The sequence below is a fragment of the Watersipora subatra genome, chromosome 7, assembly GCF_963576615.1.
Source record: "Watersipora subatra chromosome 7, tzWatSuba1.1, whole genome shotgun sequence".
Classification (NCBI taxonomy): Eukaryota; Metazoa; Bryozoa; class Gymnolaemata; order Cheilostomatida; family Watersiporidae; genus Watersipora; species Watersipora subatra.
In genome coordinates, this window is record NC_088714.1 from 920,528 (window position 1) to 935,364 (window position 14,837).

At 37.5% G+C, this 14,837-nt stretch overlaps 2 protein-coding genes across 2 annotated transcripts in view; both read right to left on the minus strand.

The window, feature by feature from the left end:
• Positions 1-18: 18 nt before the first annotated feature.
• On the minus strand, positions 19-8,815 carry LOC137399707 (cation channel sperm-associated auxiliary subunit epsilon-like). The gene is made up of 11 exons (XM_068085909.1): positions 8,615-8,815; positions 7,715-7,822; positions 6,927-7,159; positions 5,953-6,070; positions 5,581-5,791; positions 3,041-3,321; positions 2,319-2,476; positions 1,797-1,953; positions 474-576; positions 267-385; positions 19-45 (listed from the first exon to the last, which is right to left on the minus strand). Exons 1-11 carry the CDS (start codon positions 8,813-8,815, stop codon positions 19-21), a joined length of 1,716 nt encoding a protein of 571 aa, XP_067942010.1.
• Positions 8,816-10,323: 1,508 nt separating this feature from the next.
• LOC137400517 (kelch-like protein 2) overlaps positions 10,324-14,837 on the minus strand; it is a 36,107-nt gene continuing 31,593 nt past the window's right edge. The window contains exon 6 of the mRNA XM_068086844.1: positions 10,324-10,995. Coding sequence (XP_067942945.1) covers positions 10,840-10,995 — 156 coding nt within the window. The 3' untranslated portion in view covers positions 10,324-10,839. The remainder of the gene's footprint in view (positions 10,996-14,837) is intronic.

The window sequence follows — 14,837 nt, forward strand, 5'->3', positions numbered from 1 at the left end:
GGCTGAGCTGGAATTGGCTTAATGCCAGAGAGCTCTCATTGGCTGCTTCAACACAATGAAGGCGAAGTCAATATAGGCCAATGGAATATCCAATAGGTATTTCCAATGCATAACATCGGAAAAATGTCGATTTGCGTTGCCAATTTTCAAAGAGTGACTAGGCATTTTAGATTGTTTTGGAGGCCAATACAAATTTGACAAGTTATTACATACTTTGTATGTGCTGCCGTGCACTGCTGTCTTTTTTAAAGAACAAAGAAATTTACCTGATTCTGAATATTATGGATAAAGTATCTGTAAGGACATCGCTCGGTGAAACCAATCGCTTCCTGAAGCTCATCTCGAAGTGGGTACCTCATTTTTGTAACAGAGTTATTAGCGTACACTGAAATAGAAAGAGTGTTCATTGTCACTCTCGCCAGTGTCAAACTAGCGAATAGATTAACCAGACAGTAAATGTTGCAATAGAGTACCTTTGATGAACCAGAGATTGTTCAAGTCATCAAACCAGTGTAAGACATTGACATTGCTTGGATTCTCAAAGATGTTTAGCATGATCAGCTCATCATTCTTGACCTGCCAGAAACAAAGTCACACTCTTCAATATTACTATCAGTCGATATGGCCTATACGGTTGATACGATCGATACGGTGAATAGGACTTAATCTTCCCTTCATCCTCTGAATAATTCTGCTATATTTTACCTTCCCTCATTGCACTTCACCAACTTTACCACCATAGGTCAGACATACATGTATATACTATCATAGGTCAGACATACATGTATATACTACCATAGGTCAGACATACATGTATATACTACCATAGGTCACACATACATGTATATACTATCATAGGTCAGACATACATGTATATACTATGATAGGTCAGACATACATGTATATACTATCATAGGTCAGACATACATGTATATACTATCATAGGTCAGACATACATGTATATACTATCATAGGTCAGACATACATGTATATACTATCATAGGTCAGACATACATGTATATACTACCATAGGTCAGACATACATGTATATACTATCATAGGTCACACATACATGTATATACTATCATAGGTCAGACATACATGTATATACTACCATAGGTCACACATACATGTATATACTATCATAGGTCAGACATACATGTATATACTATGATAGGTCAGACATACATGTATATACTATCATAGGTCAGACATACATGTATATACTATCATAGGTCAGACATACATGTATATACTACCATAGGTCAGACATACATGTATATACTATCATAGGTCACACATACATGTATATACTATCATAGGTCAGACATACATGTATATACTACCATAGGTCACACGTGCATGTATATACTATCATAGGTCAGACATACATGTAGATACTATCATAGGTCAGACATACATGTAAATTTACAGAGTAGTGATTCCCCAGAGTATCTGGATGTAGAGTAACTATATGGCATTATATAGAATAGGAAGGATGTTACACTTTTTGTTTTCGCTATCAAATAGCACAATACTGAGGAATGAGAGGAAACTTTGCATAGTATATGAGATTACTAAAGTACACACCTTTGCGCCGCATCTTTAATTTAAATTCATTGTGTGTAAATAGCATACATGTAGTCTTGTTGTATTACGCAGATTAGTTGCCTGAAAGATGTCAGCATTTGTGAATTTTAAAAGATTGAGATATTGAAATAAATAGAGTGACTTTCTATGACGTCACACACTGCAACATAGGGATCAATAAATGAGCTCTCTGGCTGAATAGATACCTTCCCAAAGAGGATCTGGTTTGTACTAAGTAGAATAGAGAGGTCTCCTTTTTTACTGACAATCACATCCCGTATGTGCTCTCCATCTTCAACTATTTTGGTCTCCTTGCTGCAGCCATGCAGGTGCTTCAGTCCATACTTCTTACTGTCATCGTAGCTGGTATATAATGTACAGTAAATTCCCACGGTATGTACAGTACTCTAGTACACAATTAACAGTCACATGGTATATACTCTAATACACAGTTCACAGTCACATGGTATGTACTCTAGTATACAGTTAATAGTCATATGGTATATACTTAAGTGTACAATTAACAGTCACATGGTATGTACTCTAGTATACAGTTCACAGTCACATGTTATGTACTCTAGTATACAGTTAACAGTCACATGGTATATACTTAAGTGTACAGTTAACAGTCACATGGTATATACTTAAGTGTACAGTTAACAGTCACATGGTATATACTTAAGTGTACAGTTAACAAGATATCAAGAGCAAAAATAGTAGCTGGTTACCTGTAGAATAAGTTTCGTTCATTTCGAAAGTAGAAACTGGATTTCGCTAAACCCAAGAAATAAAATGAAATCCTGCCAACATCCATTGTCTTAAAATCCACCCAAAATGGTGCCAAATCCCAGGTGTTCAGCAGGTAGTCATGAATGGCAAACAGCACCTAAAAAAAATTCATGCTTGTCTTAGATTCAATGCTGCCAATACTAATGTAGATGCTAACTCAAACAGTAAAGAGAATATTACCGAGGATATTAACGAGAAGAGTAACGTGAAAACTGACAGTGTAAGACAAATGTCATCAACACAATAGAATAAAACCTCTTGTTGGTCAGACATCCTGCTTCAACTATAGAATGCGGTTTAATGCCCACGACTTACTGTAAAAAATACAAGCAACAATATATCAGTACATCAGTACGTCAGTACGTCAGGACGTCAGGACGTCAGTACGTCAGGACGTCAGGACGTCAGTACGTCAGGACGTCAGGACGTCAGTACGTCAGAACGTCAGTACGTCAGTATATGAGTACGTCAGTACGCCAGTACACCAGTACACCAGTACATCAGTACATGAGTACAGTTTTGCGATGAACTTTCAGTTTATTCTTTAGGGTTTCTTTTGAAAGATGCAAACTTTAATGAGTTAAACTTGTCAGTCTCATCGCTGTGATTTCCCATGTAGGAGATACATGTAAGTAGTAAGTTATAAATATTGTCTCATTACCTTATTTTCATTGCTGAAAGTCAGCCTGATGGCAATTCCAATCCTGCCAGGGAGAATGTCAAGACTAACGTATAAGACCTCATAGGTAAAAGAGGCACCCATGGCCAACTCTTCTAGCCTCTCCATTGGCAGCTTCAGCCTGGTGGGTGGCCGGAGGCTGTTCGAGACCCAAACAGTGCTGCCATTCGTCATTGTAAGTAGGTCAACCTTAACATTGTTGTACAGACCTTGAACACACCAGCTGTGTGATGCTATCTTATTTGGCTTGACCTCAGCGGGAACTGCAATATAATCATGGAGTTGGGAATATTGAAAGTATATGGAGTATCTGCTACTCCAAAACATGGTTTGTTTGCATTGCTGAAAGGTAACATTTCAAGCACCTGCTGTGTATACTACCGAGGGCACTCATTGAAGCACCTGCTGTGTATACTACAGTGAGCACTCATTGAAGCACCTGCTGTGTATACTACAGTGAGCGCTCATTGAAGCACCTGCTGTGTATACTACAGTGAGCGCTCATTGAAGCACCTGCTGTGTATACTACAGTGAGCGCTCATTGAAGCACCTGCTGTGTATACTACAGTGAGCACTCATTGAAGCACCTGCTGTGTATACTACAGTGAGCGCTCATTGAAGCACCTGCTGTGTATACTACAGTGAGCGCTCATTGAAGCACCTGCTGTGTATACTACAGTGAGCGCTCATTGAAGCACCTGCTGTGTATACTACAGTGAGCAATCATTGAAGCACCTGCTGTGTATACTACAGTGAGCGCTCATTGAAGCACCTGCTGTGTATACTACAGTGAGCGCTCATTGAAGCACCTGCTGTGTATACTACAGTGAGCGCTCATTGAAGCACCTGCTGTGTATACTACAGTGAGCACTCATTGAAGCACCTGCTGTGTATACTACAGTGAGCGCTCATTGAAGCACCTGCTGTGTATACTACAGTGAGCAATCATTGAAGCACCTGCTGTGTATACTACAGTGAGCGCTCATTGAAGCACCTGCTGTGTATACTACAGTGAGCGCTCATTGAAGCACCTGCTGTGTATACTACAGTGAGCGCTCATTGAAGCACCTGCTGTGTATACTACAGTGAGCGCTCATTGAAGCACCTGCTGTGTATACTACAGTGAGCGCTCATTGAAGCACCTGCTGTGTATACTACAGTGAGCGCTCATTGAAGCACCTGCTGTGTATACTACAGTGAGCGCTCATTGAAGCACCTGCTGTGTATACTACAGTGAGCACTCATTGAAGCACCTGCTGTGTATACTACAGTGAGCACTCATTGAAGCACGTGCTGTGTATGCTACAGTGAGCACTCATTGAAGCACCTGCTGTGTATACTACAGTGAGCACTTATTGAAGCACCTGCTGTGTATACTACAGTGAGCGCTCATTGAAGCACCTGCTGTGTATACTACAGTGAGCACTCATTGAAGCACCTGCTGTGTATACTACAGTGAGCACTCATTGAAGCACGTGCTGTGTATACTACAGTGAGCACTCATTGAAGCAACTGCTGTGTATACTACAGTGAGCAATCATTGAAGCACCTGCTGTGTATACTACAGTGAGCACTCATTGAAGCACCTGCTGTGTATACTACAGTGAGCGCTCATTGAAGCACCTGCTGTGTATACTACAGTGAGCGCTCATTGAAGCACCTGCTGTGTATACTACAGTGAGCACTCATTGAAGCACCTGCTGTGTATACTACAGTGAGCGCTCATTGAAGCACCTGCTGTGTATACTACAGTGAGCGCTCATTGAAGCACCTGCTGTGTATACTACAGTGAGCGCTCATTGAAGCACCTGCTGTGTATACTACAGTGAGCACTTATTGAAGCACCTGCTGTGTATACTACAGTGAGCAATCATTGAAGCACCTGCTGTGTATACTACAGTGAGCGCTCATTGAAGCACCTGCTGTGTATACTACAGTGAGCGCTCATTGAAGCACCTGCTGTGTATACTACAGTGAGCGCTCATTGAAGCACCTGCTGTGTATACTACAGTGAGCGCTCATTGAAGCACCTGCTGTGTATACTGCAGTGAGCGCTCATTGAAGCACCTGCTGTGTATACTACAGTGAGCGCTCATTGAAGCACCTGCTGTGTATACTACAGTGAGCACTCATTGAAGCACAAACTGTAGAGACTGTATAGTTGGTTAGACAGAAAGAAATATTATTATCACGGAGTACAATATCCAGCCTCTATCAGTTAGTTCCACTCCTTTTTTCTTTAGAATAAAATCTAGTACGTATAACGTTCACGAATAACTGCACTGCTATAGAATAAGATTAGACAGGACATTATATTCTAAAATTGTAACTTTAACTAGCAAAAACAAAGGATTGAGTAAAACCAATGCATGCTGGTTAAATGTTTCCTGTCTTGTATACATAATTCCATTGTTCTTGTTTTTAGGAATTAGCCAACAATATTTTAAGCGAGAGTTATCTTAGCTTGTTTTTCTTGTTTATTATCTATGCCCTGCTGGATATCATTAGTAATGAAGACGTACCATTAAATCTTTGGAACATAGAGTCATTTACTCCGAGGTAGTAGATGTCATTCTGTTCGCCAAGCACGATGATATAGTTGAACATCATGGCCACCCCAGTGACATTTAAGTTTGTTTGGAATCCTTCGGGAGCCGGGAGAAGGGTGATGGTAGCAAAGTCATCTTGTGTTATGTAGACCTTTTCTCTCACAATCACTAGGGCGATGTTTGCCTGTGAGATACATTAGTTAAGATTAGCAGCTGACAAAGGAATGTAGAGCGATCAGTGAACGCTCGTGTTTAATTGAAACTGAGTTGTCTGCCCTCGTGTGAACAGTGTGTTAAGGGCGTGTAATAGAGTGCTGTAGAGCCCCTTAGATTGTGCTTACTCACATGACACGGGTTTGGCAGCAACGCAAGGGCCTGCGTATCTTTCCCAGCCATGTAATACTTTGGTGTACCTCCTGTCAACTGTTTATAGCTTATGTGGAGAGACGCTATCAAACCGTCCCTAAATACAAACCAGTGGGCTATTTAGACTCTCAGACTTGAGGTTAAAATAAGTTTGTGCAGAAGAAGCATTACGTTATATAATAAACACTCTGCACTTTGACTTCTCAAAGAAAAAAAGCTGCTCATAGTCGTGTTTTAATTTCCAATTGACTAAAAAGATTGTATCTAGCATACGGAGCCACTTCATACAAATACCTTCAGACAGAGGAATGCTTATCGTTTTATACTATTGAAATTAAGTTCACTGACGAGTTTAGAAAACGATTTCAGCTAGATGTTTAGGCCTGGTGTATGTTTGTGGAGCATAGCTATGAAGTGGGCGATCAAGTATGCCAGATAGTCTGTTAGACGACAGAAGTTCAGAAATATCGAAAGTTTATTGAGCCCATGGGTCTCAAAGAAAACCCCCTAAACACACCAGACATAAGCATTACGCCCATCCTATATCTAGAACAACCTGATTGATATCGTAGGAATTTATTTTGTAAATGTTATTGATTTCCTTCCTGTGATTATTTTTTTGCACAGCCTGATTTGCTTTTATTGGCCAGTGCAACAGAGTGATAATCAAATCAAAATTTGAGCTCCCCAAAGAAAAACGGTGAGCCAACATTTGCTTACTTGCCTTCACTTGCTTAAGCATTATTAAATTTAGCTTGTTAAACGGAGGTTTGTCTTCTCACAAATACTATTTGGATGGTCCCAGTTATCCTTACACTGCTTGATGTTGTGTCTTTGGATCAGTTAGTTAGTTTCAACTTGGCAAAGGCAGGTGTAAAAGTCAATCTCATAACGGTCCTCTATGAGGTCCACTAAGTCGAATACAAGTGAAGGTAGTTTAGTACGAGTCTTACCTGACGAAACAGCTGTAAAGTGCGATTGGATGGCCTGTGATTGAGTAATAAGGCATCCTGATACTTTCGCCTGTTCTGTCGATATCCACCGCAAACAGCCAATAGCCTTCCGTCCGCTCAAACCGCAATAGTTTAGCTCGTTGTTTGGCAGGGCCGCTGCTCAACCAGGACATGCGGATAACTTTCGGCATTTGACCCATAATCTGATATTCAATTGTAAGCAGCCTTGAGTGCTGAAAGAAAGCAGGGAGAGAGTGCGAGACAATGGTGGCTAATAACTAGTAATCAGCGTTCGGCTAGACTAAAGTTGCTTGAGAAATGTGGCTAATATTGGTGATATATCAGAGATCATTAGGCAGTTATAGCTGTTCTTCTATGGTGGTCAGTTATTCCGAGACTTCTAGCCAATCAACAGTTAGCTATTTCTAATCATTTAGCCAGCAACAAATCAGCTATATCGAACCATTCAGTCAATCACCAATCAGTCGTTACGAACCATTCAGCCAATCAACTGTTTTGAATCGTTCATCCAATCACCAATCAGCTATTTCTAATCATCCAGCCAATAAACAGTCAGCTGTATTGAAGCGCCAGTTGAACTCACAATCAAACCATCAAAGTAAATTTGGCATTTATTTATTTTAGTTTATAAAAAGAATTTATCTGTTATGGAGGCCACAACTATGCGCCTCTGACTGACCTATTTATTAAGTGGCCTTTTCTCCACCCTATTCTTGATTTTATAATTCTAACTATGATAGCATAGGCTTTATAGCCTGAGCACTCACATAGGACGGAGAGGTGGCAGAGTCAGAGAGTTCGCTATCGCTAGCATGCTCGTCATTGTATATCCACACTTTTAACAATTGGTGATTTGGGTCACTAGGTCTTCCGTGCTGTCAAAATATTTTTTCAGATATGTCAAATTTCACTGGAAGATAAATAAGTTTTCAAACAGTTTCTACAAAACTGAAGCCAGTAGATATCTCATTTTAAGTAACAAACAAAGGAGATCAGTAATTTAGTTATAACTAACCCAGCTGTTCCAACATGTTGCTTAAAAGAAAGAGGTGCTTTGAATTCCCTCTTAACAAAGAGGAGACAATTTCATAGCAATGCTACTCATTTGTTTGATCTTATTTTCTTCTAGTTAGTTATAATTATTATTATTATTATGCAATAAATAATGTTAAAGCTAAGTAAATAACTTATAAGTAATATAGTATAATTGGTTGTTGTTTATAACTATGAATATAAACAATTATTAATATCATTATAATTATTATTACTAGTTGGTTATAATTTTGCTATAAATAAAGTTAAAGCTGAGTGAATAACTTATAAGTAATATAATAATAATAAGTAGTGTTTGCTGTTCCAACACAAAGATGGTATTAAATTCTGACCGTTGGGTTATGCGTGGGTGTTATGCTGAGATACCAGTTGTAACACTCGAATGTGGTGTAGAACTTTATCTGTCTTGTCTTATTACCAACCCCTTTGACATCTAAGTCAATTGCATGTATGCCTTTGTTCAGACATCTAAGGAAAGTAACCTGAAATGATTACCCTTGAGAGAAGAAAAACGTGCTAACTGAAGGATAAAGCGTCTTTAAATTTGAACTGTGATATCATAAAAAAAACTTGAGAACATTTTTGACAGTTTGAGTTACAACAATAGAGGTTACCTTTCCTTTATTATGGCTCAAAATACAAGTAGGCGCCGTCCACAAAAGGTCGTCATCATTAATGTTGCTCGTATTGGCGCCAAGAAACTCTAACTCAAGTGTGTCTCGGGTTGTTGAGCTTGAACCATGTCTCTGCGGTCTAGTAAACCTCCAAGTAACCAGCTCTGATTCAACAGCGGCAACAATTGTCAAGCTAACCATAATATTTAGTATCATCTCTAAATCGTCCAGGGGTAGAGAAATTGGCTTGCAGTTAGCAAGATCCAGGAGAAACGTAAAAGCAGCGTTGTGCTAATCTTTATGTTCGGCGTAATGAGACGGCTGGTACAACCACAATGCAGCTCAGGGTATGGCTGATGCCCCTCAGCTGCCATTTGCAAAGGTGCCATTGGATGTCTAGCCCATCTTACTAAAATAGACAATAATTCGTGCCTATAGAGCACAAAATTTTTGAAGTTTCTTTTCAAGGCTGCAATCATTGGTTTATTACCTGTAATTCTACATTAACCCCTTGTTTATTCATATTCACACTGCTTTCCAGCGTCTTCGCATAAACTATTTCAACTACACAATAAATGCTTATGAAGTTTGAGAATACCAACTATGTAGCATTGAAGCTTGGTATCATTAATGCTGCATATATTTACGATCATCCAAATGTGCAGCGAATGCAGTTTATAAAATGCAAAAAATATTTTAGCTGAAGCTAGCTGTATTATATTTCGGAAATCAAAGGTGGCTAGCCTACAGCGTAAAATCTCTGACTCTCCAACAGATTTCCACCTATTGGCTTGCATAACTGACGGTCAGTCAATCAAGTTCAGAGGAATCAAGTTCATATCAGTGTATCACTGTTTCTAATAAGTGGGCAACTTTGGCATCTCTAGATGAACATTCCTCTTCATCCTTCAGGCTCAACCATACGCTTGGCTAAGGTGCTGACTAAAGTAATGGAACATTTCTGGCTGGCGAGTTTCTTGCTATCTATTGAACAACAACAATTAAACTAGCCTTAGTACGGAACATATTCGGACAAAAGTATAAACCCACTTACAAAAACATAGAACTTAAGCTAAACAAACTAACTCGAATGCAGAACATTTTCGGACAAAAGTATAGGTCCACTTAGAAACTTAAAATTTAGGCTAAACAAACTAACCTACCTAAATACGGAACATAGTTGAACAAAATTATAGACTCACAATAATTTAGAACTTAGGCTAAACAAACTTACCTGAATGCAGAACATATTTGGACAAAATTATAGACTCAACAATGTAGAACTTGATCTAAACAAACTAACCTCCCTAAATACGGAACGTATTTGGACAAAAGTATAGGTCCACTTACAGAAATGTAAAACTTAGGCTAAACGAACTAACCTACCTAAATACGGAACATAGTTGAACAAAATTATAGACTCACAATAATTTAGAACTTAGGCTAAACAAACTACCCTGAATGCGAAAAATATTTGGACAAAATTATAGACTCACAATAATGTAGAACTTGATCTAAACAAACTAACCTCTCTAAATACGGAATGTATTTGGACAAATGTATTGAAGCGCTTACAATAATGTAGAACTTAGGCTAAACATGCATGAATATGATGTAGATAAGGGAGGGGGACCTCTTGATTTCTCGACCTACTTCACTTATGCATCAGGCTCTCATCTTTCACTATCGAGAAAATGCTCAAGACAAACTGTAGTTTATAAAATATTTACTAGAAATAATACAACATGACAAAGGATATAAGACACGGATAGTCTGCAAAAAGCAAAATAAGCTATATTTATCCAAAAACAATGAATGACTACAGCACATTAGTTGAGATCCGACATGACGTCGTAACAGAATAATACCCTTAGGCTAGAGGTTAGAGGTGGCTTATAGATCAGACCACATAACGGATGTAAAAATATACATTTCAGCAAAACATCTTACAAAAATAAAATGGCAGACAGAGGAGTGTAAGAAGTCACTCTCTAACCGCTACTGATTGTAATACTGGTAGACAGAGGAGGGTAAGTAGTCACTCTCTAACGGCTAGTGATTGTAATACCAATAAAGAACTGGCCAAAGGTTCAGCAAGCATTATCAAGTACGAAGTGAACTACTTTCATGCATAAAACTTGCACAGCGATGTGACCGACATTATAGCTAGAGACTACAAGTACTAAAACATGGTGCATCTTAAGACTAAGTAAGAGAATGTTGAGCTAGTGGCAACGTTTCTTCAATAGACTTTTATCATTAAAATTTAAATATAGGTGACTGGCAAAGGCCTCGTGGAGTTTATACTTCTCTGGCAGCGTCATGCGTAACCGAGTGTCAGCAGACAATGACTCTGTCTTGCTCAAATCAATGGACCAGATCTGAAAAGAGCAGAAATAACCAGTGGGGAGCAGATAGATAACTGGTCCCTGATGAAAAATAGACAACTACAATATATAAAAATAGATTATCATTGTCTATTGTTATATAAATAGCTGAATGCCCTGCATAGCACAGGTAATAAAGTAACAGCTTATAAACATTACATTACCTACATTACCTTTACACAGTGACCTGCAACTGTTTATAGGTTGTTTTAATTACCCATGCTACGCCCGCACTCACCTAGTGAGGCCAGCTGGTAATCGTTCCGTGTGATACAACGTTGTTATGCGTATTTTAACCAATGTGATGAATGTCTTCACCATTATTGATCAAGTGACAGGCTACTACATAACCCCTCATTGTTTATAGGATAGGCTGATTTTTAATATCCGGATAATGTCAGGCATCTAGCTAGCAGTGGCAAATGTTGTATATGTTAAATAAAAATAAATGTTTTGTCCAAAGACTTTTTTACTACAGGTAAGTAGTGGTAGTACAGGTGGTAGTACAGCTAGTAATGGTACAAATGTAAAAATGAGATACCGTATAGTATACCGTATTTGTTTGGTACTTTGTCTGACCAAACAGAGAAAGAATGTAGAGGCTATTCCTACTTGAGATAATACAATTGCAAGAAATTGAAAAGAATTTAGCCTTTACAGATGTAGCAATCAAGCGTTAGGAAAAACTGGAAATAGGATTAAAATGGCACATTTAAAAAATTACAAATTAAAAAAGTAGGTAATGGCAGGAAAAATTTAACTTTTAAAAAATTTCAAAAAGTGAAAAATGCAAAATATATATATTAATTAATACTAACAAGTGCACATTTAGCGTGTATCATGAAAAGATACAGAGTACTTATATAACAAGAGCTATGGAATCGTACGAGCCTTCGTAGATATGTGGTTACAGAATTAGCTAACAAACATGCGGTTGCTATCTTCGTGAGTTCACATCCAGCAGAGCGCGAGCTTTTAATTTCAAGAATTTAATAGCTATAGTCGAATAAACTCTAGGACATACACATAAACTTGAAGATTTATATATAGATAGATATAACAATAGAGTATATCTATCAAACTCAATGTTTGTCTTTGGTTTTTTGTCGCTGTGTCCAGTTTTAGCGATTGAAATCTAGCAATGAAAAATCTGCATAGCACTGGGATTGAACTCTGACCTACTAGGATACCCACTGGGATTGAACTCTGATTGCACTACGATTGCAACCGCAAGTTTTCAAACACTTTCACCGATATCTCATTTTTACGTTTGTACCAGTATCGAGAGGTACCAGTACGATAGTCTATAAAAACTTGGAATACAACGAGCTTCTGCTGCAGTAGTAGCACGAGTAGTAACCTTTTTATACACACACTTTTATGTACTCATTGTTTATTCTTTGTCATAATTTATTTGAACTGCACAAAAACACTTTTCTCATGATATCAAGTATAAAAGTTAAAATGGTAAACGTTGTATATATGTTAATTAAAAATAGGTTTTCTGCAGACTTTTTTATTACCCGGGCAACGCCAGACATTCACCTAGTCTATATATATACATGTATATATATATAAATCAAGTGGTTGTCTGTCTGTCGCATGTCCAGTAAATAGCGATTGGTTCAAATACATTAACTGCACTAACTATTGGTTATTAAAATATGGTTTCGGTATTGTTTGCCTCAGTGCATTCATTCGACATATCAGAGTTGTATTACCACTTTTACTTCGAGCCGTGATTGCAGGATACAAGTTAAGTATGTACTTTTGATTATCAACTAATATTACCTTTTGCGTTTTTTTCTTTTGAACATTTTTTAAAAGCCTTATATTCATTTCCTATTTTTCAATTTGTCATTTTTAAATATGCCATATCAATTTAAACATCTTCAACTTCCGGTTCGACTTTCATTTGGATTGACTAACAACGAATCCTATGATCAGTCATGATCCCCTCCTAAAAATGGCCTCTACATTCTCTCTTCGCTCGCTCAGACAGAGAACATTGTTTACCTTCCTCCGCTGCAGAGATGTATTCAATTCCAATATATCAATTTTACATTTGTACCAGTATTGTTGTCATCAAAGTTTTGATGGATGGCTTCTGCTGCAACAGCAACCTTTTTTATACACACACTTTTATGTACCCATTGGTATTATTAATTCAACATACCATAAAACCTCTAACTGAACGCCATCTTTATTTGAACACCACCTTTATTTGACTGCCACTATTGGAGAAGGGTTGAAAAATAGAGCGTAACCCTTTAATTGAACGCCACTTCTATTTGACCGCCAATTTGAGCTTCTTTGATCTATATGAACTAATAATAGTAGATGATCGGTAGAAAATTGTTCACAAAAATATACTAACAACAACTCGGTTGCATCGATAACAATTAATTCTTTCCTTAATTTTGTTCGTATCGAAGTTCGTTTTGCAACTTCAAAGCTTTTTGGTTTCCTTCGTTAAAACATTGAAAGCGATACCACAGAAATAATTAACAACTGTATCAGGCTAATAGTAACAGTTCCTTGTTTAACGCGATCCTTCGATACTTGGACTAGTTTTAGGCTAAAAGTTGTGCTTAGCGTCGGTCCGGATAAAAGTTTATCACCGTTTGTGCGAAATGCAAAGCGTAAAAGTTTTGCTCTGCTATTAAAACTGTGTGAACGCTAATATCGACTATTTCAGCTGTGCAGAAGAAGAGTTGAGGTCAGAAGACATTGTGGAAGGTATTAAACAGCCAGAAAATGTTCGTTCTATCGAAAGCGACAATCAGAAGGCAACTGGCCGAGCAAACCATGCAAATAGTTTTAAAAATGACAATTTTTGTTTTTGCATGTATTATAAGTATTATTCCTTTATGTCACTTGTTTTTCAATATATATGTACAGCATTTGATAGATTATCCTTATACAACTTATACATTTGTAGATTTATAGCATATTATTTGATAGCATCTTTGTGTTTATCTTAATAAGTCTTACAACGGATCGACGCTCATAACTCCTCTTCTTTTGCATATAAAATGCTAGTTTATGCCTTCAAATTTAGAATACAATACAAAATTGCAAGCTCCAACAAATTTCAAAGCAGGGCTCAGGCTATAATATCATCGCAAATTGTTGAAAGCAATAGATAACAACTGGTAGATATATTTCTCGGCTTCTCAATGCATATTTATTGAGAGATCTTTGACAAGTTCAAGGTACGTTAGCAGATTTATTGCATCCAAAAGGTTTAATGTCGATCCGCCCAAAGGGGAGCGCAACATATAGGCGACATTCGCTTCACCTGTAAATGAGTTAAATTCATCTTCCCAAAATTCTGAGGAGATATTTAAAAAATACAACGCCAGCCTCTATTTGACTGCTATTGAGGTGTTGAAAAATAACGGTTCAAATAGAATTTTACGGTATTAATAATTTTTATTTGGTTGTCTCAGTATTGTATTAATTGCATCAGTATTGTATTAATTGCATCAGTATTGTATTAATTGCATCAGTATTGTATTAATTGCATCAGTATTGTATTAATTGCATCAGTATTGTATTAATTGCATCAGTATTGTATTAATTGCATCAGTATTGTATTAATTGCATCAGTATTGTATTAATTGCATCAGTATTGTATTAATTGCATCAGTATTGTATTAATTGCATCAGTATTGTATTAATTGCATCAGTATTGTATTAATTGCATCAGTATTGTATTAATTGCATCAGTATTGTATTAATTGCATCAGTATTGTATTAATTGCATCAGTATTGTATTAATTGCATCAGTATTGTATTAATTGCATCAGTATTGTATTAATTGCATCAGTATT

Excerpts from the sequence above, each read along its gene's own strand:
- LOC137399707 (XM_068085909.1), bottom strand. The coding sequence starts at position 8,815 with ATGGTTAGCTTGACAATTGTTGCCGCTGTTGAATCAGAGCTGGTTACT. Across the intron at positions 386-473 it reads CAATCTCTGGTTCATCAAAG|TGTACGCTAATAACTCTGTT; the intron begins GTACTCTATTGC and ends TTTCTATTTCAG. Across the intron at positions 46-266 it reads TCCATAATATTCAGAATCAG|CAGCCAATGAGAGCTCTCTG; the intron begins GTAAATTTCTTT and ends ATTGTGTTGAAG.